Genomic DNA, 24,325 nt, shown 5'->3' on the forward strand with positions numbered 1-24,325 from the left:
ATGATTCTGTTGCAGATGACATGGGTTTGATCCAGAAACTCGGGGTTCTAGGTTGATCTCCCACTGGGGTTTGGTAGAGGATCCATATCGCATCTTATCCCACTGTTGATACCTCCACCCCCAGAATGTCTGCCAAAGCATATGCTGAAAATGACAGCTACCCAAACCACAGTATAGACTTACTGCAGGTCTCTTCCTTGTACTTAGTCTCATACAAAGCTAGCTATGTTTTAGCTCTTCTGAAATTTAGACTGGAATAACATTACTAGCCAAAAAATATGCTGCCAACAGAACTCAGCCCAAAGAAGTCTGCCAGATATTGAGCTATGTTCTTTGAGGTTGGATATACAAGATGCAGTAATTTGTTCTTCACTTTGAATCTGATCTGTCAGCACGCCATTCCTCAAGTTATCCCTAACAATCTTATCATCATGTTGCATTCTGTACCTTCAGAAGGGTTTTGTCTTCCCATCTGGTCTGAGTAGCTGTACCAAGACCTCTGGAGTCCTGGTCATCTCTTACTCTCATTGCTTTGCCATTGATGGGATGGATCAGTGTAATATTCTGCAGGATGTTCAGATGGGGCAGGTTTCTTTGGAGTATATTGTGATGGAACGTGGGGGCATGTTATTGTCCATTGTACACAAGAATGAATTGTTTCTGATTCTTACTCTTGGTGGATGCATAATACATGCCTTCTGTAGGCAACCAGCATTGGAACTAGAGCTTAATTGAACATGTGGTAGTCTACAGTCATACACACTGTAAGGCCAGACTGTTGAAATGAGATAGTGAGAGATGGAAAAGGTGGCTAACACTGCACTGTTGGGATTCTTAAGGGTGTTGTTTGACTTCATCAATCCCTTGGACTGTGACATTGGTTTTGACTCAGTAAATTGCAGAGGTTGGGGGAGGATGGCAGTTGTGTAGGCTTTTATCTGGTGTCTTCGTGGACCTGGGCTGCCTGAGAAGAATGCAGACTTGACTCAAATCCAGGCATTTGGTCATTTTTGGATAAAATTCAGAAGGTCTGTGCATGTCCTGAAATTCTAAGCGAAGATTGAATCAGTTGTCTATTTCTCTAGGATCCATTGCTTTTTATTGAATTTTCAAAAGATTCTCTGATGCCAGAAAGGTACTATGACACTGATACAAGGCTGCATCTGTTCTTTGCAGCACTTTTTCCAATCCCCTTCATATTCCATCTTGTTTAAGAAGTTGCAGATTATACGTCAAAATATTCCTGGAAAAATGTGTACATGAAAACAGCTGAGGATGGATTTCAAAACTTTTTTCACATTCAACTAAACCTAGAATAGTTTAAACTAAAAAAATAGTGCCAAACACATACACATTCAAAATGTTTACATTAATAAAAAATAGATGCATAGATTCTTGTCTTCTCCACACATTATAATGTATTTCCCACATATATCCCACTTGTGTTTTCTTTATAGTACTATAATATAATATATGAAATATATATATGAAATATATATATATATATGAAATATATATATATATAAATGGGGCAGACACTGTGGCATGACGAGTCAAGACTCAAATTATGGTGTTAGCATTCTACATGGGTGTTGGTTAGAATCCCAGCTATTCTACCTCTGATCCAGCTCCCTGTTCATGGTGTGGGAAAGCAGTGGAGTATGCCCCAAGCGCTAGGACCCCTACCCATTACAGGAGACCCAGAAGAAGCTCTGGCTCCTAGCTTCAAACTGGCCCAACTCCAACCATTGCCGCCATTTGGGGAATGTACCAGTGAATGGAAATGTCCCTCTGTTTCTTCCTCTCTCTGTAGTATCCTTTTAAATACAAACGAGTCTTTGAAAAATATATGGAAATAAACATGCAAAACAGTTCAGATACCAACAAATACCTAAGTATTTGCTCCAGTTAATCAGATGCTAACATTTTGCTTCAATAACTTCAGAATTCTTCTTTCCTTCTTTCATATTTTACCTACAATGTCATATTCCTTGTTTTATTCTAACCTTTACAATGGAAATCGCTAACCTCAAGAATGATTTGTTCAGCAGGTGAAGGGGAATTTGGGAAGAGAGAGGAGAAATCCCTGAGCCTATGGAACTGCATCATAAAAATAAATAAAGTGGTTTGTTTAGGAGTTTTAATAGTTCAGTGAGAGGTTTGTGTTCATATACAACACATCCCACTTTTTGATATGTTTGGAGATGGTATATAAACATTCGCCTGCTGTTTGTATCTTTCGGTAGTTTGTTTGTAGGTGCTTAACGTTCTTGCTGAGCCACAGAATTAAACAGTTCGGGAGCATCCTCCTGTGGACTTCCTGCCATGGGAGATGATAAAGATGCTCATTAGTTCAGTCACATGGTTTGGGGTTGTCTCTCTGTACAGCTGGAAGCCCGCTACGGTGACAGTCTTCCCCTCCGACATTTCTCAGAACTGAATCCTTAAGCGATGGCTGGGCCTGCCATTCTGCCTTGGCGAAAGATTTCCTGAGGCATGGGGAAGTTTCAGTGTCTCCTCTAACTCATATTGCTCAATTCCGAATGATTTTGTAACTGCAATTTATGATTATGTGCTGTGGTCTGAAGGTTTGTCCCTCTCACGTTTTTGTTGACATCTGATCCACAATGTGACAGGGGATGGGGACTTTGGGAAGTGATTAGACTGGGAGAATGGAACCCAGGTGAATTTTGATTTAGAACTTTTATAAAGGGATGTTTGGGTCGCTATAGCAAAATACCAACCATTGGGTGATTTGTGAATAATAAAAGTACATTGCTCGAAGTCTGACGTCCAAGATCAAAGCAGCAGCAGTTTCAGTGTCTGGTAAGGGATCGCTCTGCTTCGCAGATGGGGCCTTCTGTCTGGTGATGTCTTCAACTGATGAGTGAAGTGCACAGGCTCCCTCAGGGCCCCTTGGCAAGGGCCCAGATCCTGCTCAGGAGGGCTCTGTCCTCATGATCCATAGCCACCTTAAAATGATGCCAGCATCAGCACTTATCAACATGTGAGCTGAGGTGGGCGCCCAAAGGTTTAGACCACAACACAGACTAAAGGGATCCTCCACCTGATCAAACAGCTGGAGCTCACCATCTGTAATCCAGAGAAGGACTTCCTCACTCGAAATGAAAGGTGCTGGCCCCTTGGTCTTGGCCTTCCCAGCCTCCAGAACTGTGAACAGTACACATTCCTGTTGTTCATAAGCCATTCAATCTATGGTCTGTTGCTATGGAAGCCCAAATAATGTAAGAGACCGTGTCACAAATTTGACACCTTAAAATAACACAGTTTATTATTATCTCACACAGTTTCTGAAACTCAGGCACCTAGGAGGGTGAGGCTGGAAAGGATTGGCTAGACCTGTAGTTACCTTCAGGGCTTCAGTAACTGTCCCACAGTCATTCCATCTGCCTACTGGCAGGAAGCTTCTGTTAACTCTTCACAAGGCTGCTCCCACAACACAGCAGCTGCCTTCTGGAGTGCTTCATTTGAGCAAGCAGGAGAGAGAACAAGGGGCTCCTGGAGAAAAACACCATGTACCAATCAGCACCCACATGGCCATTAGACCAAGGTCATCTTTTTAAAAAAATTAATTTCATTTATTTGAAAGAGTTTTGTCCACTGTTTCACTGCCCAAGTGGCTGGCACTGGCAGGGGTTGCGCCAGGCTCAAGCCAGGAGCCTGGAGCTTCATCTGGGTCTCCCTTGAGTACAAGGGCCTAGGCACTTGGGCTTTTCCTAGGGCATTAACAGGAAGCCGGATCAGAAGTGGAGTGGTTGGGGCTCAAATTAGCATCCGTATGCTGATATCTCAGGTGTCAGCTTTACTTGCTGTGCCACAATGCTGACCCCAGAGTCACCTGGACCTCTGCCTCACTGCTACCCTCTGCTTGCTGTTAACCATAGTTCCATCTTTAAACTCAGGCCACCTCTCTCCTGTGGAATACAGGGAAAAGAAAGAGACAAGTCTGCGGTGCGCACCCCACCGAGTCGCTGTCTGCCCTCAAGTCGATTCCTGCTGTTCTTCTAGTACGGCTCCTGATTTTTGAAGCCCTGTCTACATCTCTAGTGCCCTGATTATGTGGCCCAGGCTCATCTACTCTCTCTTCTGTTTTTCTTTAGGTCTCAAGTCCAATGGCACTTCCTTAAGCAGGGTTTTCTAATCTAGACAAGTTTGGGCCCCCTTGTGACAAGTTCTCAGGACATTTTGTCCTCACTTGTGCTGCCCATTACATTTGTTCAATGTTCATTGCTGTCTGGTGTGTGTCTCTGCAGGCTGGGATGCCACACAGGCTTTATTCATAGCCGCATTCCCAGGACCTGAAATGACACATGTCATAGACATTGAGTTGAAGCAGTGAATGAATAATGTTTACCTAACAAGATTTTGCAATTTCCACTTTATCTCTTTTTCATGGAAAGAGATGTTTTATACACAAATCAGTGGCTGATTTGGCAAGGGTGAGCCAGACATTCAATGTGAGGACTCTTGAAGGGATTTTTCTGGGTCCTGGTCTGGTTTCAATTAGAACAAACCTCTGAGTTTTACCTTCAAGCAAATGTACATGCTGCCTGTAGACCGCCAACTGGTAACACATGTCTGTAAGGCAGTTTAATTTTCACACATGCTTCTGCCATCAATGTAGCAAACTAAGTTATATTATGGACCTCTGGAAAACAGTGTTTATTTTAGTTTAATTTTGAGTAACTACCTGAAGGGAGGATTTGTTTGAAAACTTCAAGGTAAGATGTTCATAGGTAATTGTAATAATAGTCAACGTTGAGTGTTATTATGTCTCATTTTAATCACTTCTCTAATATTATAAAGTAACTATTACCTCTTTACGGATGAGCAGCTTTACATAAAAATCACACGTTCAGTAGAATCCTTTTGGGGTTGATGACCATAGTATCTTTTTTTACCACTATATCCTTATATCAAAGTTATTCTATTTTTTTATTTATTTGCTTGTTTTCTTCTCCACCCAAATTGCTCACTTTTCACTCTTGAGCTAGCTAGTCCCTTGGACTGTGGTTGAAATTTTGTTAGTGTTCTTTGTAAAGCTTGGCAATTCAGTTGCCTACCAGACTTTTTTTTTGAAATCAACTTTTATAAATATACAAACGGAAGTCAAGAGCGGGATTGCCTGAGTTATCCAGAAGCACATTGACTATGGAGCAGGGAAACTTGCTGGCTTTCAGCAATTTGTATGAAGTATGACACAGAGCAAAAAGAATGTGGCCAGAGAAAGACCCAGAGACACACCTATCCCCTTGACTGGTTCCCTGTGGAAAGAGAGTGGAGCTGAGCTAGACCTGGAGGCAGAACACGACTGCTTGGTGTAGAGGTGAACAGCGGGGATTCATTAGGCTAGTGATGTTCATGGTGGGGCCGGTTACAGTAGGCTCCAGTGGAAGGGCCCTTTGTCTTTTCCACAGGGCTGCCCTTCTCCATCTCTGGCCCTGGTTGACTCGTCGTTTCTGTTTTGTGCAACTAATGGAAACCATAGTTAATTAGCAGAGGTCTGGGATGCCTCTTTTGGATTCTAGACGAGTTTCCCTCCAGCCAGCCTTCTTTCCTCTGACTTCCCCAGTGTGTGGTTCTGCACAGCAACAGACCTGCAGCAGTTATGCCTTGCAGATTAAGAAACTGTTGGCACTCACAAGATTCCTGGTGGCACTGAATGGGTACAGGTTCTGTTAGTGACTTATATTTTCGTGTGAAAGTAGTAAGTATTGTGACTTGTAATTAAATGGATGGCTTAATTCCTTCTAATTTCTGATTCTAAGTCTGTAATTCTTAATTACATGTATCATTCCCTACTTCCCAGCATGCCACTTTGCCTTTTTCACACATAGCTTTTCTTGTGATTAATTTTCCCCTGAAGTGTTTGTAGTCGGTATGGATAGGAGGGGGTGATAAGCTTAATTAAATAGTTAACATTGGAGAGGCATGAGCATTGTGGTTATGATGCTCATGACCCTCATTGGAATGCCTTGGTATGCACTGTGGCTTCTGACACCAGCTCCCTGCCAGTGCAGACCCAGGGAGGCAGCAAGTGATTGTGATTTAACTGGGTTCCTGCCACCCGTGTGGACTGCCTGGATTACCTTCTTAGATTCTCCATTTGGGAGATCTGGATTGTATTCCTATCAGTCTAAGGCCAACTTTGGCTATTGAGGGCAGTTAAGGAGTGAATCAGCATATGGGCACTCTATATCTTTCTGAAAAAGAAAAAAAAAGGCAGGGGAAGAAGTAACCAATACTCATAGAGTAGTTAGCACATTCTAAGCACTGTTCTGAGTTCTTAACACCAACCTTGTAGGGGCACGAACTGTTGTTCTTTCCACTTAGAAGATGGAGAAAAATATGACAGTCATATGTGGAATAACATGTCCCAGTAAAAACGGGGAGTAAGTGGCCCATCCAGATTCAACACTGACCTCTGCTCTCCACCTCTCCTATTATCTGCCCTTTGGTCTTTTTCTCCTCTTGGAGGCAATTCTTAGTGCTGGTTTACACATATTTCACCTGGGAGAAGGCCATGCTATGTGGTCTGTCTTAGGACAGATCATACACATATGGATTAATATTTACTGTGCATTTAGCTTGTTTCAGGCACTGTGTCACAGGCCTTCCTTACTGAATCTTACTCAGTTCTTTCACTGATCTGCAAAAGTAGAGTTGGTTAATTTCCATTTTTCAGATGAGAAAATCCACTCAGAGAGTGAATTAACTTTCTTACGCTCCTGTAGCCAGGAAGTGGTGTTCTCACTTCCAGTTGTTTTACGGCTGTGAGCCCCAGATCCAGGTAAGAACTTACATGGAAATTTCCTCAGTGGCGTTCCTGTGTCAAGCTCCTGCCCTTGTCATTCTGCTGAGCCCTGGGGACTCTCCCGTCATATTTGCCATTCACTTCCATTGCTCGTGTTTTCTTCCAGGCTTCATCAATACTCCAGAGTGGCTGATATCCCTGAAACTAGCTTTCGGCCCATCACCCCTTGCTTCAGCACTCCTTGCTTATAAGTCATTAGGAGGCCTCCACTTCACCTCAAAATACAGAATAGACTTCGAACACACTGGCCACGTGTCTACTCATTCTCTACTCTTTGCCATACCCAAACCACATATCCACATTATATGTTCTCTTTGCTGAATTTTTTTCCTCACATGGTTTTGTCCTGTAAGTGTGCATCTGTATCTGCATGTATCATTTTATTGGAAAAAAAAAGCTGTTTGAAATACAATTGAATGATCTTCTGGTGGAGAGTGTAGATATACATGATGATGTAAATACATAAGCATCCGCTATTTCTCACCGGCTCTGCCCAAACTGAATCCTCTCCATTTCAAGCTGCGTTCTTTTGGAACTAAGAGAGGGACAAGGAGAGGCTGAGGGTGGAAAAGTGCGGGGGCAGGGATGGGGTGTCTTTCCTCTCTCTTCCCCAACTCCCTCAACTCCTAGACAGCACTGATCAGGGGACAGAGCTTACACAACCAGCTCCCATCCCAGGCTCCCAGCTCACCTGTGCTGTCCCACAGCCCTGCCTCGCTCCACCCCATCTGGGTTGCTTCTGCCTACACTCCCTCTTCTGCCCCTCAAAGGGAGCTTTTGGGGGAACCGCCCTGGCCTCGCAGCTGCCCCTCCAGCTGCCCCCTCCAGCCCCATCTTTGGGCACAGCCGTCCCTGCTCCATCCCGTGCCGCGCAAGGGTTAAGGCAGCTGCGAGCAGAGGTTTGGGCTGACGTCGCTCTGGCTGAAGGTGGCTCCCCTCGACTGCGGGTGGGAGAGCCCAGCCAGCTGAAACCCGAGCTCCTGCTCAGCTGGGACTTGGGGAGGTCCCTGTAAGAGACGCCTGCCCGCCGGCCGCGCTCGCGCCCTCCTCTCCCTCCCGGCAGTCGCTCCGGCACCCAAAGGCACCGGCACCCGCTGCCTCAGCCGCGAGAAGGATGGAGCTGAGCTGGTGGTCACAGCTGGGGCTCACGTTCCTGCAGCTCCTTCTCATCTCGTCCTTGCCGAGAGGTATGGTGAGCAGCAATCAGTAGAGTCCAGGGGGGACATATCCTTCCGGGGGTCGAGGGTGGAGCAGGAGGGGGAGGGGGGATTCCAGAGGGAGCGCTGTGGTCAGGGGGTGGCTTTCTCCTGTGACAGCTTTAGGGGCTGGGCTGGTGGCGTTAGGACGCTTGTTGAGCTCCCTGTGATGGGACAGGATTGTGTCCTTCTGTAACAGTGGGACTCAACTGTCTCTGGGATGGTTCCAGCTTCAGTTTTATTTGCTCATTTTATATTTCTTTTTAGAAACACCGAATTTCTTTGGGGGAATCAAATGGGTTTGACTTCTCTGCTCTGACTTGCAAAAGCAAAGTTTCCTTCTGAAACATACCTTCACCACCTCCCCCAACCCCCCCTCACCTCCACTCAGAGGTGAGCTGAGCAGGAAAGAAAGAAGCAGGACTGGCAGGGTGCGTGTTCTGGCCAGTCTCTCTGGATGCCATCCGAGGGCCAGCATCCTGCTGTGAGACCCCCAGTCTAAGGGACCCACTCACTCAGCACATACACACTTCCTTCCTGAATGAGCCAGTGAGAGCAGAAGATCATGCTGAGGTCAAAAGTGCATGTTGTTGCGAGTGGGGTGGGTGGGGGGGTGGGGAAGTTGGCGGTGTCCAGTGGTTGTTTGCAACCAGTTGTGGTTTCTTTGTTTGCCACAGGTCATTTTCTGAGCTACAATCCCCAGGCCAAATGGGCTGGGAGCGGGAGGGGGGAGAATGAGGCTAAGACATGACACAGTACCCCCCTCCACGCCCAGGAGCCTCCTGACATGATGAAGGGCTGAAGTTGCAGAGGTGCATGTGTGACTGCTACAGGTGGCTGCCCAGGGCCCTAGGATGCGATAGGTGTGGGGTGGTCATCAGGATGCCGTGGATTGCAGCAGGGTAAGGTTGGCGGCCAGTGGTCAGATGCTGCATGCAATCACCTGCTGTAGAACAGTGGACACCAGCCCAGGGCACATCATCCCTCCAGGACAAGGAAGTGAAGATCACTGACTGTTCCCTGGCCCCATCCCACCACCACCAGCACATCCCACTCGTATTAATACTTGTCCTCTACCTAGAGCCTGTCTATCCCCCGTTTTAACCTCTCTCAGTAATGCACTGTTAAGAATTTGAATTTCACCCCCATGGCAGCTAGAGCAGCCTGAAGACATTGAGGAAGGAAGAAGGCCTTTTCAGGAGGGACTGATTCTACTTGGCATGGATCCTTGCCCAGAGGTTAATTGGCCACTTTCCTCCATCTCTGCTGTTTGCAACCAAACTGCCAGGGACCTCAGCCCAGCGCCAGAGCGCCAGGCTCGGCAGATTCGGTTCCTCAAGATTGCATCAGTCTTCCCCATTTTTCTAATGTGGCAGGTGAGGCAACTCCAACCCATAAAAGTGAAAAAGTACAACACAGTTGTTCCTTTAATCCCCCCCCCCCCCGCCCCCAAGTTCAAGTTCTGAAAAATCCATTTATCCCTGACCTGAGAAACTCTTACCTTTCACTGTGGCAAAGCTCTGGGGAGGGGGTGTGGCTTGCTGGCCAGCTTCAAGCCACTGCTACACCAGGGAGCAGCTTCACGTGCTGAGCGAGGATGTGTCAGTGTGGCCTGTGCACGCTGGGAGGGAAGAGGGAGGGATGGAGTAGGAAACTCTTTCCTCATGTCCTCTGTTGGAATTCTGTAACTGGCCCTGTCCAAGAACGCCTGGAAGCATTGTCTCTCTAATTACTTTTCTAAAAAAGAGCAGCTGATGACACATAAACATTCACTAGACACGAGAGAGGTTGTTGTTGCTCAAGGGCATGTGACAAATGTTGGAGAATGGGCCAAGCGATAACCTAACATCAGCAGCATGTGAGGCGAGAATCCAGCTCCAACAACTTCATCCAACAGCTCTGCTGGTGTGACTCTGCCTAAGAGGAAAGCCTCACTGAACAGATGGGCCTCTAGGGAAGGCAGTCTTCACTCAGGTGCCTCTGCAAGTGCAGTTTCCAGCAGGCATGAGCTTGTGGGCAGTGGCCATTAAACGCAACTGGCAAAGAATGTTTGTCACCCGGATATTCGGTAGGCAGAAGCAGTCAGCTGAGAATGGGAGAGTGGAAAGAAAGCAAGGGAGAGAGACTGGCAAGAAAAATTTGACGTTAGTTTATAATGGAATGGGCTAGCAAATTCCTCGGAGGGAGGGAGGAAATTTGGGTCTTTGCGGCAGGAGTGGATTTTTGTGGGGATCATGGAGAGGGTGTTGCCCTTATATATACTCTGGGAGTTCCTGGCTTCCCCAACAGGAACATAATTTCATAGTGGGATCATTGGATTTTGGGAGCTGAGAATGACTTTAGAGGATAGCTTTGTTTGAGCTCTTTTTTTTTTTTTATAATCTTTCTTAGTTGATTAGGGTACAAAAGATCAAGGGCTACAGGAAAGTAGGTAATACCATTGTTTCCACTCTAATATCATCATTTCCCCCCCGCCCCTTATCTGGGGTCAGGGGAGAAAAAAAGGGAGAAGACCTACCCAGTCTCCTTCCCATCCCAGGTCCTCAATGTGAGGCATGCTCCGAAGGTCCTGCTCAAACAGTTTTGATAGTTCAACAGGTCTGAATTGCTGCCAATTTCACTGTTCCAACCGTGATGAAATCTATTCAGAATCCACTGGCTGACATAGTTTCTTCATGGTTGGGGTTCTGAGATCAGAAGTTCAGTTGGAGGGATCTCCAAAGAAACTTCATCTGAGATGATCCCAAACCTGATTCTTGTGTGTGCTTGCCAGTTACAGGGTCTGGCACAGTCCGTTGCCCCAATCAGCTTATGCACATGCTGGTGGTTGCAATTGCTGGGTCAGTTCTGTTTCCAGCCCTGTCTTCCACTTGAAACAATGGGTGTTGTAGTCTAGCTTGATCCTACCCACTTCATACTCGGTCCTGATGCAAATCAGTGGGAGCTGCAGCCTAGTTGGGGCATAAGGGAGTGGAGTAAGAGAGAGAGAAAGTATGGCTGTGTGCTGAGTGGGAAGAGCACAGTGGATCAGACTACTAACAGGGCTTTTAAAGCATCCACTGTATTAGCAGCTAATATCTAAGCATCTGATGTATTGTCATGCACATTTTTCTTGGAGCATAATCTCACCTCTCTCTGTGACCTCCAATTCTATAGAATAAGATGTTTTCCTTTCATGAATGCCCTTGAGCATTGGAAACAGAAAATGAGGCTGGATGTTGCATCTGAGTCAGTAAGCTGGTCAGGGACACCTAACAGCAGAGACAGCTGAAAGCTGCATGTCCCTTGGGAATACCCAGCCATCTTGGAGTAGGCTTTGAAATACCACAGGTATGGACTCTGGGTTTCACTCTTTGCATCTACTCTGGGGTATATTGAATACATTGAATGGCCATATGGCATCTGGGTGGGGTTAGGGGCTAGTGATTGACCTTTTTTCTTTGAAAAATTTATGTATTATTTAGGAGAAAGAGAGAGAGAGAGGTCTTCCATTCACTGGGTAACTCACTTTGACCATCGTATCATGCTTTTCCCAGGGCATTAGCTGGGACCTGTATTGAAAGTAGAGCAGCTGAGGGCATGAACCAGTACTGGTATGGGATACTGGTATTGCTGGCAGTGGTTTTACTAGCTATACCACAACATCCTTTTCCTTTTCTTCAGTAGAAAATCACTTCTAGGTCCAGTGCGGTAGCATATCAAGGTAGTCCTCCACCTGCAGTGTTGGCATTCATGTAGATGCCACTTTGAGTACTGGCTGCTCCATTTCCAACCCAACTACCTGCTAGTGGGCTGGGAAAGCAGTGGAAGATGACCCAAGGCCTCAGGTCCCTGTATCCATCAGGAAGACCTGGAAGAAGCTCCTGGTTCCTAGCTTCAGGCCAGTCCAGCTCTGGCTGCTGGGCCTTTGAAGAGTGAACCAATGAATGGAAGATTCTCTTTCTCTCTCTCTAGAGAGAGAGAAGGAAGGAAGAAAAGAAAGTTATTTTCATCTGTTCCATTGGAGAGCAAGAGAAGATGTCTCTACCTGGTTCCCCTGAGACCAGCTGTAGATATGGGGTGTGCACAAGCTGGGAAATGTGTTGCTTCACTGATAAATGTGGGAAGGTGTGCTCTACTCCCTTCTCATGGAGGAGGTGACAGCTTCACTCTTTAAAATGTTTGATATCACAAATGACTGTCCTCTTACATGTTAAAGCTGGGGATGAAGTGGGAATATAGTGTTTACATTTTCCAGTTTCTGAATTCCAGGGCAGAGGACACAGGTGCCAGCTGCGGTGTTTGAAGACCATCAGATCAGAGGCAGAGAGTCTGTTAGAATGCAAGCCTGCTCTTTGGTTAAGTACCTGGGCCTCTGGCATCCATGTGGGAGACCCAGATGGAGTTCCTGGCTCTAGTTTTAGCCTGATACCACCCTGACTGTTGTGGCCACTTATGGAGTGAACCTGCACGTGGAAGATTGTTCTCTTTCTGGTTCTCCCCGCCCCCCCTTGTGTTGTGTTACGTACAAACAGATAAATCAGTCAATCAAGGGGGCAGGGGAAATCCAAAAATACAGGACAAATCAGACCTCATACCTATAAATAAAACCTCTCAAGGAAGGCAGAGGATTAGAGTACCTGGAGATCCTCTACCTTCTGAATCCACATTGTGATATTCTGCTATCCCAATGCAACTCTACTTTTGTTTTTCTGGGTTACGATTGTGTATGAGACAGACTCAAAGTCAGTATGGGTTGAGAATGAAGTGAATAGGAATTGCTCATCAAATGTTTCACCACTGATGATAGAAATACTAATGGTGGAAGTGTTTTTTGAAAGAACTTCCATCCTGCCCTAACTAAGGAATCTAGTCGTGAGCTTGGCTAACCAAATAATTGACTGCTTTTGTGGTTACTATCAGGAATTCTTGCATATGGTTTTTATATACTTATTTAGTTCTCAAAACAAACCTGGAAGGTCAGTACTGTTATTAGCATCCCCAGTTCACACCCAGAGGAACTTGGGCATTGAGTTTCAGTTCTTACACGAGCCACAATGCTGGACATCCATAGTTTGAACCCAGACAGCCTGACTGTGTAAGATGTGCCCTAAAACATAACATAACATTGCATAGTAGGAACAGGTTCAGCTTTAGCAGATGAGTTGGTTATGCTTTGGCCAAATGATAAAGGAACATTTCAAGAGATCAGGCAGGCCTAAATAAGGTCGTAGAGTCATCTATTTAGGGACGCACTGGATTAAAGAAGGAACAGAGATATCAACAGCCCCCATGGGGCTACATGGAACCCAAGAGGAGAAAACGGGGGTGCTGGACAAATCGCATGTTTGGGATAGCTCTCCATGGTGGCATACACTTCACTCTGATTAGATATGGGAAGTCAGAATTTCTTTGTAACATACTTTGATAATCCAAATCATGTGTCTATATGCAGATAACCAAAACTGAGAACAAAACAAATTTCAAGTTCAGCCCTGATCTTTCCTTTACTGTTTGTTCTGTCCAGGTCATCAAAATTTAAATGCTAAAGCTGTGAGCTGGTTAGGAGCAGGCTTGGAATAAATAAGTGGAATGACATTTTTCTTCCTTTTTGGCATAGCATAGTTGATGGATATCACAGGGATGGAAGCTTTATCCCTTTCCATTAACAGTAGGATTGTTTTAGCCAATTTGTCTTAGCCGTGAAAACCTTTTGTTCGGTAGACAGCAATGTCCTGAATCCTGTGTCTAATAGTTAAGAGAAGAGCCCTTGTGGCCAAACTACAAATGAAGAAAATCTATTTTGGTCACCCTGCTGCCTCAGGAGTAGGATAAATGACTCTCTTCCTGCAGCTGTGGTGTTTTCGTCATAGCCTTCTCTGAGGTACTGGATGTCTCAGAGAACTGAGTTAGTGGTTTGGCAGCAGATACCTGTGAGATTTGAAGTCTGGTCAGTTGGTTTGGTGATTGGAAAAGCAGAGCTACTACTGCCAGACATACTGACGAAAACATTTAGACAACTTTAGGTCATGCAGAGACAAAGCAATAGTCCTCATAAGCTAAATTTATGGTTGGTTAAAAAAAGTCCCAGCCAGTTTAATGGAAAACCATTGGAACACAGGGGACTCTGGCCTGGTTTTCTTTGAATCAAATGAATTGTCTGAGGGCTCCTCAGTTCTACTTCTGTTTCAGAGAATTCCTTTGAAGGGTAGCAGTTAATCCCTGTATTATGGGATCCAACAGGACTTAACAGTGATGGTGGAGAACATCTGAAATGTTTTGGCATGTGCTGTCCAAGCTTAACTTATAGCTGGTAACATCTACTCCTGCATTTTCAACATTCCCTTGGCTCACTTGGTTGCAGGTAGAAAGGAGGAACTGGCTGGTGGTGACGAATCTTTGTTGCAGGACTTCTTGGTCTGAATGTTTGATTCTCATGGGTGGTTTTACTGCTTCTAGTTGATGTTCAGTCTCCCATCTGGGCATTCCTGGCTCCAAGGATAACCACCTATAAAATGGAGTGAGTAAGCCCTCCTGAAACCAGAGATAAATTGCAATATACAAAAACATTCATCAGTGTTGGACCTAATGGTTTCCCCATGCTGCACAAGGGACTCCAAAATGTCAAGCAAGAAAGGATTCTAACGCCTATCATTGTTACAAATAACCTTTACCTTGGGGATCATACATGCCTCGTATATCTGTGTCCACCTAGTTATTTAGCAATCTTGATTAAGCATCACTCAGGAGCCAGGCATGTTTCTGAACACTGAGGATTTTGTGATAAGTCAGACAAAGTCATTTTCTTAAGATGCTTGTTGGCTGGATAAGTTTAAAATGAATTGGCTAAAATCCATCCTACCAAGTGTCCAGCCTGACATTTCCAAAAATGGGCTGCATGGAACACCAGTTCTGGGAGACACTTGAGAAAAGTAAACAATTAAGGTTGTTGGGATAAAATAAATCTTCGAGATGTGGAAATCAATTACGCATAAAGAATATTATAGAATCTGTAAAGTCCTACAATAAGGAAAGCTTTAATTAACAGTGTACAAATTCTTTGGACATAGAGTCTTTTTTAAACATAAGAATTTATTTCATTCAGTGGGATTGGTGCTCCATGAAACAGTTTGGAAAACTCTGTTGTCTTGCCCAGAATGATGTGGTGACTAGCACACTATTGCAGAAGAAAGATTAAGAATGGAATCTGAAGTCTGTGGAATTCAGGGTCCTCTACAGACTTTTGCTTAGATGTGGGTAGGAAGACTGAGGCCCTTATCACTTAATGCTGAGGAGTTGAAAGGGTGGAAATTAGATCAGCAAGAAAAATGCAAAGAAAACAAGTTCCCAGATGCTCTCCTTTTTGTCACCATGCTAAGTATTTTAAAAGGATTATCCCACTTGATACCATATGTGACTCCATTACAGACAAAGAGAAAACCTAAAGTTTTGTCATACATTTATTTTCTCGTGACTTGCTTTTATCATGTCTTCCAACTACTGTGCCTTTGTGTCTCCAAATTAGAAAAGGGCCTGGCAGGTGTCAGATTCTTGCAGGGACTTAGGAAACAAATGTCTTGCAGAGGAGATGGTTCTGGGCCAAAAATATTGCATCCCAAACACTGAGGCCTCTTACAAGTCTGAGGATGAAATGTCATTCATGGCCATCCTCGTGTGATTCAGGGTTGGAACCAACCAGAAATTCTCACTGAAAAAAACATTCCCCTTCATCTTGTTCTAGCCTGCAGACCTGGGAGAGGTAGCTATAATGATGTTGGGCTCATTATAGCTGGCAAAACTTGGGAAGATAGCTATTATGAAGGCTAGCCTGCCTGAAGTTGTTGCCAGCTCAGAACTTAAGGACCCATGGAGTATACCATTATAAATGCATCACCCTCCCTTGGCTTTCCTCCATGTGTGACATCTGTTGTTGGCCAACAGTCATTGGGAGAAGGCAAATTTGGCTTTTGCCTGGATCAGTGAACCTGTATGTGAATGTACTAACACTAATGCTGGGAGCTCTTGACAACGAGGTCAGCTGTGCTAGACCAAGACCACCAGTGCAGCGCTAAAGCACTCTGATTCAGGAGACTTTAATATGTGGAAAATTGGTAACAGGTGGGACAGTCTCTAGAATTCTTGAGTCTGAGGAATTCCTATTGGCATTTTTTTAGGGTATAGCTTAAGACTTATTGTTGTAACTTTGCCATTCTAATGCTTTGGCTGATGCAATATTGACTCAATTCTACTGTCAAATACTTTTATATGCATCATTCAATTATTGTTCAGTTATTATTTCTAGTAATATAAGACCTATTCAGTTCATACTCTAATATCTGAAATAACCCCAAAGCAGCTGTCCTTCATGGATTTTCAGCATCACAGTTGTTAAGGATAATGGCAAATGGAAGCTCCTCCAAGATGCTATAATTGGTGTTTTGTTCCCTTTTAACAATCAGTGTGGAATTTCTGTCTCTAAAAAGAAGCAGCAGGAGGTGAGGTATGTTTTATGAAGTGGTGTTCAAAGAGGAGGTTCCGCAGTCTGAATGTTTTCCCAAATCTCATGAGTTGGAAACTTAATCCCTAAACTCATGTTAATGCTATTTGGAGGTAGGATCTTTGAGAGGTGACTGGGGTGTGAGAGCTCTGCCCTAATGGCTGGATTAATCCACTCATGGATTCATGGGTTATTGCGACTTTGTTCTAAAAGGGAGCTCTCTTGAGCACACTTGCCCTGCCACACCCTGGTATGTCCTCTTCTATGTTATCCAGCAGCCAAAGGACCCTCACTAGATGCTGAGCAAATGCCAGCTGCATGCATCTGGATTTCCCAGCCTCTACAATCACTGGCCAAAAGGACAGCTATGCTTTATATATTACCTGGTAACAGAAATTTTGTTACAGCATCAGAAAGTAGATGAAGACATAAGCCTTAGAGAAATGGGAGTAGGAAACCTAGAAGTCAGTGGGAGGAACCCAGAACGCCATGTTCCCAACACGAGCAGAAGCAGAAGCAGAAGTATGAGCTTCTGCAGGATACATCATTGCTCAGCTCCTGTTCTCTCTTAGCCATCTGTACCAAAGCCAAAGACTCTTTAAAAAATTATTAATGCTATAAAGAACATTGATAATGTCTGAACAACATCTTTTTTTTCTTTTAACCCCTTCATGCTTATTGCCTTCTGCAACTGCAGTCACACCTACAGTCTCATTTCCAAATCTCCATCCCCTTGAGGCTTTGTGTAAGCGCTGTAGAAGGCGTCTTATCTAGCAGACTAAAAGAGGGGTAGTTTTCTTGGCAGTAGGTTCATAGTGTAGCTTAGAAGTTCAGGGTTTCTTTCAAGGTCACTAAGATTACTATCCTTGATCTTTAGACCAGTGGGGAGAGAGAACCAAGGACTGGAAGGAGGATGAATACTTTCTAACATGTTCCCCTAGAAATAGTTGGAGTAGAATGATGGGACTTGGTGCTCAAAGAAGCACACTTGTTTGAAAGGCCTTGACTGAGACACCCTGCCGAGAGATTCTGAGGGTCTTGATTAGGATCTGGGCATTAGACATTCAAATGAGCATTCCAGGTGGTTTCAGTACAGATGGTCTGGGGGGACTGTGATGTAGATGAAACTACGGGCTCTGATGCTACAGACTGAGTTCTGGCTCTACCACTGCTGTTTACCTTTGGTTAAGTTACCTGACTCTTGGTGTTCAAATTCTTCACATATGAATGCAAGATTGTAATATCATTGTGGGGACTAAATGAAATAATGTGGATAGCACTTAGCACAGTACTTGCTCAGAGGATATGTTTATTGTGGCATTCAGAATTGTAAATGCTGTATCTCAGAGCCAGCTCAGTAGCCTATTCAGGCTCTGACTCTGCAAACAGATTGCCTGAATTTGAATCCTATCTCTGCTTTTTACTCCCTGCATTGTCCTGGGTATATTGTTGAACCTCTCTATGCCTGTCTGCTCGTCTGTAACACTGTCCCTGAATAAAGGAATTATTGTAAAGATTAAATCTCTTAATGCAGGTAAACTATGCTTCTTAGGGAAGGTGATGAAGTTGTTTTCAGTTGTTATTTGGAGCAAGTTGTTCATCATTAAGTTGTGACAATTTCACATCATAACAATATCTTCACTAACCTTTTGTCCCTTTGTTGCTGTAACAAGAGACTTGTTCTGGATGGACTACTGATATGACCTCAATGTTGATTGTTGATCCTTTGTTTCTTTCTTTTAAAAAATATTTATTTTACTTCAAAGTCATAATTACAGAGAGAGAGAGAGAGAGAGAGAGAGAGAGAGAGAGAGAGAATCTTCATCCACTGGTTCATTCCACAAATGACTGTAATGGCCAGAGCTGGGATGGTCTGAAGTCAGCAGCCAGAGCTTCTTCCATGTCTGCCACATGGACCTTTCTCCACTGCCTCCACTGCCTTGGTTAAGGTACCTGACTCTTAATATTCATCATAAACATCCCAGGTTATTAGCAGGGAGCTGGTTTGGAAGTGGAAGTGAAAGTGGAGCAGCTGACATCCAAATGGGATACTGGTGTTTTCAATGGAGGATTAGATTGCTACGCTACCACATCAGGCCAGGTCTTTTTTCTTTTAAAATAAGATTTATTTGTTTAGTTCAAAGGAATTTATGGGGTGGGGGTAAGGGGGAGAGAGAGAGAGAGAGAGAGAGAGTGAGAGAAATTCCACCCATTGGTTCACTCCCCAAATGGCTGCAACAGCTGGGCCAGGGCATGCTGAAAACAGGAGCCTGGAGCTCTGTTCAGGTCTCCTATGTTGGTAGCAGGGACTCAAACACTTGGACCATGTGCTGCTTTCCCCAGGTTATTATCAGGGAACTGGGTTCCGTTAGAAACTGCAAGTAGTTGAACTGGTGCTCCGTTATGGGATGCTTGTGCCATAATTCCAGCCCTGTGATTGTTAATATTCATCGTCAACATAATAAATACCAGCATTTGAGCTCCCTGCTGGTCAGTTTCCCTTCATTAGCTCTTGATTTCCTCATCAAAGCCATAAAGAAGTAACATTATCTTGATTTAGCAGATGAGAAAATTTCAATGTTTCGCCAAGACCACATAGTAACCATGGAGTCAAAACTCAAATCCAGAAAATCTGGTTTCCAAGTGTTTATGTTTCACCAAAACTACTTTCTTCTGAAACTGTAGACCTGAGGTGTGAACTCTGGAGAAGTAATTTACTGTGTTGAAAAGATGGAGATTTTGGCCCCAGAAAGAGCTGAATTGTGATCTTTTACCTAAAAGTTTTATGACCTAGGAAAATTTATTTATCCTTAAATAAATCCCATCTGTTAAATAAAGAAAATAATATTCATTCAGAAGTTGTAAAAATTCAATGAACATCTGTATGTCAACGGCTCATGAATGTCTGTAGCAGGTGCTGGTCCTTGAGTAGAGGATGAATGAGTAGAAGACATCTCCAGTGGGGAGCATTGTACCTAATAAAAAATGAGAGAATGAACCCCCAAATTGATTTTTGTTCTGTCAAATTCCCCTCCATGTGCATGATTCTGAAACTCTAATTTCTAGGGAATCCAGTAAAAGTCCCCAGAGGTTGTGATGGAGACCTTGGCTTTGCAGAGATCATTCTCTTACTCAAGAGGAGCCTGTGAGAGGAGACCGATGCTGTAACTGACACCCAGTGAGGCTGGGACTGAGAGTCACGTGATAACAGATGGTTGTGCAAGCCTCAGGAAGAGGGATCCCAGGGAGCATCCCACACCCTGGCTCATCATCTTGTCCTTTCTTTTTTTTTTTTTTTTTAAGATTTATTGTTATTGGAAAGCCGGATATACACAGAGGAGGAGAGACAGAGAGGAAGATCTTCCATCCAATGATTCACTCCCCAAGTGAGCTGCAACGGGCTGATGCACGCCGATCCGATGCCGGGAACCAGGAACCTCTTCCAGGTCTCCCACACGGGTGCAGGGTCCCAAAGCTTTGGGCCGTCCTCAACTGCTTTCCCAGGCCACAAGCAGGGAGCTGGATGGGAAGTGGAGCTGCCGGGATTAGAACCGGCGCCCATATGGGATCCCGGGGCTTTCAAGGCGAGGACTTTTAGCCACTAGGCCACGCCGCCGGGCCCATCATCTTGTCATTTCCACCCAGGTGCCCTGCCATCTGTCCCTTGGAGCATGCCCCATGGTGGTCAGTTCCCACAATTGTCAGGAAATGTGTGTGCGGATGTGATGAGCACATGGCAAGCTCAGAGAGTCCACTCGGAGGGGTGGACTGGGTGGGGAGGGGTGAAGCAATACTCTCAAGCTGCTTGATGCTCTATCTCTCTGATCCCTTTATCTTTTTTTTCCTCCCTCTGGTCTCACGAAGTTTATAAAATGCTAGATGGTTTTAAAAAAATAACCTCAGCAGAAGTTTTAATTAAATGTGGTTGGATGGAAGGTTTGTGAAGCTTTTGGTGGACTTAGAGGTAGGTGCTAAGATGACAGAGGAGGAGTCCGCACATGGTCAAAGTGCCTTTCTTTGCTGCCTTCAGGGGTGGTCTTAGCCTGGGCCTCTACTTTGACAACTGGTGTTCCAACCAGGTATGGAACAAGCTGACCCTTGTTTTCATACAGAAGCCTGAGTCTTTTCAGATTAACCTTAACAGCCACCGTTTCAATGTGTTTCTTCAAACATGGTAGATATATACCTCTGTGTGTGTGTGTGTGTGTGTGTGTGTGTGTGTTTCTCTCTGTGTTACTTTGCCTTTCAAGTAGATGAAAATAAACAAACATTTTTAAAAATTGTCTTCTATTTAAAAGAGTGTAATCTTTTGGAGGATGGGGAGGAGTAAGTAGGGAAAGTATGTGAGAAGATGCTGAGGACAGTGAAATCCTCTGTATCCTGGCATATCACCATGTGCCTTTGTCCACGCCTGTGGGATACACACCAAGCGTGGACTCTAACATGATCTGTGGAGTGTGGGTGATGATGATGGGTTAGTGTGGGCATTGCTTGGCTATATAATCAGACTGTTTATGCTCAGTGTGTGATACCCAGTTTACAAGAGATGAGAGTTGGTAAGAAGAAAATGTTTATTTCAAGAAGCCAGCAGTCTGGGGGGAGGGGTGATTTCTGGATCCTAAATATGTTGCTTTTGCCTAACACATGAGCAGATAGAAATTACTACAGGTAGAGGTTAGAGAAAACAAGTTGAGTCCAGTCGATTGATACGTAAGCGGACTTTCATACTTTTCTCTATTGATAGTCCATTTCAGAAATCCAGGGATGTGACAGAAGTCAACCAGGTGGATGTTTCTGAATAATGAAACTCAGGGTTTTTTTTTTTTAGGATTTTATTTATTTATTTATTATCGGAAAGGCAGATATACAGAGAGAAGTAGATACAGAAAGATCTCCCATCCACTGGTTTGTTCTCCAGCTGGTCCACAGTGGTAGGAGCTGAGCTGATCCAAAGCCAGGAGGCAGGAGCCAGGAGCTTTTTATAGGTCTCCCATGTGGGTGCAGGTTCCAAGGCTTTGGGTCATCCTTGACTGTCTTCCCGGGTCACAAGCAGGGAGCTGGTTGGGAAGTGGAGCAGCCGGGATATGGGATCCTGGCAGATGCAAGGCGAGGATGTAGCCACTGGACTATCGTACGGGCCAGAAGCTGACGTTTTCACAATTGATGGCTGCCTGCTTTCTTCCTAGCTGAGTTGAAGCCTACCATTCCAAGTCCCCTCCTTTCTGCAGGCTCCTAAAATTCTTATGCAAACATTGTTATTCATAAGAGCAGTCACAGGTAATTCACAATATCAGTAGCTGGCTTTTGTTAGAATAGCAAGGGGCAAAGGAAGATGCCTTCATTATGGCGACAGTGAGTTCATTAACTGTGCTAAAGGAATCACCCTGGCGGGAGATTTTGAAAATAGGAGAGGCAGTGTACTGTGGAAATGGGGAGTATATGGGAAATCTCTAACTTGCCTCTTAATTTTGCTTTGTACCTAGAAAAGATGTGAAAAAATGCAATCTTCAGAAGTATTTGATAGAGAGAAATCACCATCTTATCCTTGGGAGAGCTAAGTTACAGGTAACTGTGTGAGGCACCTGAAATCTGAGAGTTGACCTGGATGTATACTTGGTCCCTCCCTGACTGTTTATCCCAGGGGAAGGCTCTGTGGGTCCCTTGTGCTTATTTACTGGGGAATACACACAACGTGAGTATAAACCTCATTTGCAGCTTGCAAGACTTTGTTTTCATATGTGACAAGCAAAGCAAGGCTTGCTGAACTCCAGTAGCTGGCTAAGCTAGTGCTCATCCCAGCCTACTTCTCTTTCCCTGGCAGATTTGTTCACCTCACCCCTAGATCTGGAATTCTTTGAATCTGTGTTTTCCCTCTAAATCCATTCCCCGAAAAGGATTCTTCGTTACTTCTTTTTGCTGCAACAAATAGAACCACCTCTTCCTTACTTGTTTTCTCACTGGTAAAGTGATGGAGAGGGTGGGATAAATTGATTTAAAAGAAAATGAATTACCCACCTCACTGGGTGAGTTGAAAGGATGACTTGCATAAAGGACATCTAAGCAGTTTGGCACACATGTAAGAAAACACTTAATAATTTTCCACTGCTAGTGGTGATTCCCTGACTCCTGCTTTCTGGAACTGGCCCTGACACCATATTGAAATTCCCTGAAATTTGCACAGCAGAAGCCAAATGGCCAATGTGCCCTTTCTACAAATGTAATTTTAATCAATGAAAAAAAAAATCTAGGACATCGCTCTTGTCTGCTTATTGAAATTTTAAATATTTTGGCTGGGCAAGTTGAAATATTTCTTACAGGATATTTCATACATCTCTTTACTTATTACACATCTGATTTCAGGAAGTAGCAGTGTCTTTTCAGACTGGAGGGGAAAGGGCCACATCAAAAAGCCAACCCAGCCAATGCCTCCACCCATTGCCTCCCTGTTCCTGGAAGTGGCCACATTTTTGCAAATGGATTGATTTTCTCCGATGATTTTATTCAAACCTTAGACATGTGGATTTTGTGTCCCTGTCCCTTCCTTGCTATTAATTATTTTTTCATCGCATCCTAAATTGTCCGTGTTACACGTAATGATTATGCATTTGTGGAGTCTTTGACTGATGTCAATTCCTCTGTCACTGTGACCTCTGAGGTCAAGGTGTCTGTTTTCCTCTTAATGTGTTTTAACATCCAGACTCCTGTCCAAGGCATACTGGACACTCAGTAAATACTTGAGCAGTGGAAGAATGGATTCATCAATTCAGGTATGCTCTCAAAGAACCCACTGATTAGATGATTTGCTGCTGGTTAACCTTTTCTTGAGAAGATGTGCTGTGTTAGTCCCCTGTTGATGTTGTAACAAATTACCATGAACTTAGTAACCTAAAACAGCTCGTGTCTGTTACTTGTGGTTCTGGAGGTCAGAGGACTGAAGGAAATCAAGCATCTGACTTCTTTTTTCTTTTTTTTTTGAAATAATAATTCGTTTCATTGTTGATGATGTTTACATAGTTAAGAGGACTGCTGTTTAGGGTGGGGAGGGTTTAGGAATGGGGAAAAGTGGATTAGACAACTGCCTACAATCTCTTTTTTTTTTTTTTGCTGTATCTGGGGAAAGTGGGGAGAGAAGGGAAGAGGGCTGCTCCCAGAAACCCAACCACATCAGGACCCAGAAATGGGGGAAGGCCACTTGATGTCATCCCAGGGTCCCTGGTGTGGATCATGTTCTGAGGGTACTGCTTAAGCAGTTTTGATAGTTCTGAGATGCTGTTGATTTTGTTGCTACAAAGTTGAGGAAATCCTTCCAAGTTTCCATTGGCTGACATAGTCCTCCTTAGAATCTTCACTCACCTAGATACTCACTGTCAAACCTTGACCAAGAAGCTGTTCAATTTGTTCTGCCCTCTGAGGTACTAGACATCCTTTGTAGGCCTAAATGAACTGGTTTTCATATCTTCCATGAGTTTCTTAGCTTACCATCCACTACATATACCTCAGCAATCATAAAGACTCAGTTCTGACACATGCAATTCACAAGCCTGTGGTTTTCCTTATGGTTTGAGTTCTGAGTCTAGTGAGCCAGTTGGGAAGTCCCCCAAAGAAATTTCAGCATATATGACCCCAACCTGACTCCTGTATGTGCCGTCCAGTGTGGGGTCCAGCTCAGTCCATGACCCATATCAGCCCCCACACACAGTGGTGCCTGTAGTCACCTGGTCAGGTCTGTTCTCAGCTCCATCTCACACACAAACCAGTGGATGCTGTGGCCAAGCCTAACCCTGCCCACCACACACTCTTTCCTCACGCACACCAGTG

The 24,325-nt window shown here is 44.4% G+C and overlaps 1 protein-coding gene across 2 annotated transcripts in view; it reads left to right on the forward strand.

The window, feature by feature from the left end:
* Positions 1-7,791: 7,791 nt before the first annotated feature.
* The window catches only part of PAMR1 (peptidase domain containing associated with muscle regeneration 1), a 78,680-nt gene continuing 62,146 nt past the window's right edge, over positions 7,792-24,325 (forward strand). For both annotated transcript variants that reach the window (XM_004585403.3, XM_004585404.3), the window contains exon 1: positions 7,792-8,022. In XM_004585403.3, the coding sequence (XP_004585460.2) occupies positions 7,950-8,022 (73 nt within the window). In that variant the 5' untranslated portion in view covers positions 7,792-7,949. The remainder of the gene's footprint in view (positions 8,023-24,325) is intronic.

The sequence above is a fragment of the Ochotona princeps genome, chromosome 4 (genome assembly GCF_030435755.1).
Source record: "Ochotona princeps isolate mOchPri1 chromosome 4, mOchPri1.hap1, whole genome shotgun sequence".
Taxonomy (NCBI): domain Eukaryota; kingdom Metazoa; phylum Chordata; class Mammalia; order Lagomorpha; family Ochotonidae; genus Ochotona; species Ochotona princeps.